Source organism: Myotis nattereri, assembly GCF_964212035.1.
Source record: "Myotis nattereri genome assembly, contig: HAP1_SCAFFOLD_202, whole genome shotgun sequence".
NCBI classification, from domain to species: Eukaryota; Metazoa; Chordata; class Mammalia; order Chiroptera; family Vespertilionidae; genus Myotis; species Myotis nattereri.
In genome coordinates this window covers 52,378-55,516 of record NW_027669590.1, presented here as the reverse complement: position 1 = coordinate 55,516, position 3,139 = coordinate 52,378, and the positions used below count along the sequence as shown (strand labels likewise).

At 47.6% G+C, this 3,139-nt stretch overlaps 1 protein-coding gene across 1 annotated transcript; it reads left to right on the top strand.

The window, feature by feature from the left end:
• Positions 1-227: 227 nt before the first annotated feature.
• Positions 228-2,068, top strand: LOC308512595 (THO complex subunit 1-like; the record flags this gene model as incomplete). Its single annotated transcript, XM_081115509.1, is given in 2 exon segments — positions 228-1,947; positions 1,950-2,068. Coding segments are annotated over 2 exon segments (1,839 nt in total).
• Between the last annotated feature and the right edge of the window lie 1,071 nt (positions 2,069-3,139).

Sequence of the window (3,139 nt, the reverse complement as noted above, 5' to 3'; positions counted from 1 at the left end):
TCTTGGTCGTCGTCCCCGTTCTCCAAGAGAGCTTTCAGGGGAGAGATCTCGCCAAGCACCGATCCCGGGATATAGAAGCCGCTGGAGCGCCTGGCTAGAACCTGGCTAGGCTGCTGATCAACTGACCGCTGTCTCCGTGTCATTTCTTCTTCGCTGACTGCGTCCACACGTTTGGGAACCCCTGGACCTGCTGTGCTTCGACCTCACCATCACGCGCCGCCGAGAAGATGTCTCCTACATGGCCACGCTTCAGTGTACCTGAAGCGCGGACGCGGTTCACGAAGTCTACCAGAGAAGCCCTGAACAACAAAAATATCCAGCCATTATTGAATACCTTCAGCCAGTTAACTGGAAGTGAAGATGAAAAAAAATGTACCCTTGACCAAGCTCTCAGAGGTGTTCTGCAAGAAGAAATTATAAATCACTCATCGTGTGAAAATGTTTTAGCTATTATTTCTCTTGCTATTGGGGGAGTAACTGAAGGTATTTGCACCGCATCTACACCTTCTGTATTGTTGGGAGACGTTTTGCAATGTCTCCCTTTGGATCAGTGTGACACAATATTCACGTTTGTGGAAAGAAATGTTGCTACTTGGAAATCAAATACATTCTATTCTGCTGGGAAAAATTATTTACTACGTACGTGCAATGATCTCTTAAGAAGATTGTCAAAATCCCAGCACACAGTTTTGCGTGCACGAATTCAACTCTTTTTGGCCAGGCTTTTCCCTTTATCTGAGAGATCCGGTCTTAACTTGCAGAGTCAATTTAATCTGGAAAATGTCACCGTTTACAATACCAATGAGCAGGAAAGCACCTTGGGTCAGAAGCATGCTGAAGACAGAGAAGAAGGAGTGGACGTAGACGAAGGTGAAACGGGTGATGATGAAGCTCCAACAGCTTGCTCCATTCCAATGGATTACAGCCTGTATCAAAAATTCTGGTCACTTCAGGATTACTTCAGGAACCCTGTGCAATGCTATGAGAAGATTTCATGGAAAACTTTCCTCATGTACTCAGAAGAAGTCCTGGCTGTTTTCAAGAATTACAAATTAGATGACACTCAGGCCTCAAGAAAAAAGATGGGAGAATTAAAAACAGGAGGAGAACATGTATATGCTGCAAAATTTTTAACAAGTGAAAAGTGGCTGGGTTTACAACTGAGTGACAGTAACTTTCGCCGACACATTCTACTGCAGTATCTCATTTTATTCCAACATCTCAAGGGACAGGTGAAATCCAAAAGTTCAAAGGATGTTTTAACTGATGAGCAGTCACTCTGGATTGAAGGTACTACAAAATCAGTTTATCAACTGCTATCTGAAAACCCACCAGATGGAGAGAGATTTTCAAAGATGGTAGAGCATATATTAAACACTGAAGAAAACTGGAATTCATGGAAAAATGAAGGCTGCCCAAGTTTTGTGAAGGAAAGAACATCAGATACTAAGACGACGAGAGCAGTACGAAAGAGAACAGCACCAGAGGACTTCCTGGACTTCCTGGGGAAAGGGCCCAACAAAAAGATTCTGAAGGGAAAGGAGGCGTTAATAAGCCTTTGGGATCTCTGCCGGGATAATATGGAAGCTTGTAAATCAGACCCAAGAGGCTATATGCCAACGTTGGAGGAATTCTTTGAAGAAGCCATTGAACAGGCAGACCCGGAAAGCATGATTGAAAAGGAATATAAGGTTGTGAACGATCCAAATTATGGTTGGAGAGCCCTGAGACTGTTAGCACGGAGAAGCCCTCACTTCTTCCAGCCAGCCAAACAGCAGTTCAAAAGTTTGCCAGAATATCTCGAAAACATGGTGCTAAAGCTAGCAAAGGAATCACCACCTCCTTCAGAAGAAATAAAAACAGGTGAGGGTGAAGATGAGGAAGATAATGATGCTGTACTGAAGGGAAATGAAAGCCCTGATGCTCTCCGAGACAAACCTGTAACAGGGGGAAAATAGAGATACTTGCCAACAAATTGGGTGAACAATGGAGCACATACCACAGTTGCGTGTTTACTTATTTTTCTTTTTTTAATTGCATTTGTGTCTGTGGGGCCCCGCGGAGCTGAGTCTGAGCGAGCCCTCCATCACTTCTTCTGGAATGAATGGCTGAATGACCTTGTGCTCTCCTCACCTGCACATCAGGAGTTGGAGGGCTGACTCAGATCAGCCATCCAGAGTTCTTGAGGGCCCTTCCCTTCACCACACTACAAACATGTCGTTTCATTAACTTTGTGACTACTGCCCCAAAGAACAACTTCACAGTTGCCACACTGACTCCATCGCTTTGATGAGTGACCAGTGACCGGGAGGGGCTAGGGCGGGAGGACAGGGAGGGGCACTGAGAAAGGGAGGTGACTGCTAATGGGTATGGGTGTAGTGTCCTACAGTTGGCTTCTCGCAGACAACGCCCCCGGCTGGACCTTCCTCCACCCCTCGGGTCTACCCACACCTGGGAGGTCCAGACACCTGGCTCTGCCTTCCCCAGAGAAGGTTGCGGAATGGGGTGTGGGTGCGGGTGCGGGTGGTGAGTGGGGGGTGGGGAGGAGGCTTGCGTTGGTGCTCCAAGACCAGTACAGGGCGCCACTGTCCCGCCGGAGCGATTCCCGGGGCTTGGAGAGGACTTGGGAGATGGGGCAGGTGCCCAAGAAGGCCCGCAAGGCTCCCTCTCCACGCATTTCGGACCGGCATCACCGTTTCCTGGGTTGAAGAGGGGACAATACATATTTAGACAGGCTCGGGTGGGCCCGGGACGAGGCTTAAGGAAAAAAGCCACAGTAAATCTCCTAGACGTGGGCCACTCATTTGATAGCGGAACTTGTGCACATTTTAATAGATACAGAGAAGTTCCACCACCATATGACAGAAAAGCTTATTATGGCAGGAGTGTTGACTTTAGAGACCCCTTTGAAAACGAGCATTGCCGAGAGTGGGAGAGAAAATACAGAGAGTGGTATGACAAATGCCACAGAGGTTATGCTCCTGGAGCACAGCCTCGAGCATCAGCAAATGGAGATAACTTTCCCCCAGAGAGCTTTTCACCACCTCATATCAGGAATTCTCCCCTTACAAGGGGCCGCAGAGAAGTTTACTCGGGTGGACAGAGTCGTAAAAGTCGAAACATAGGTGGTAGCAACTCT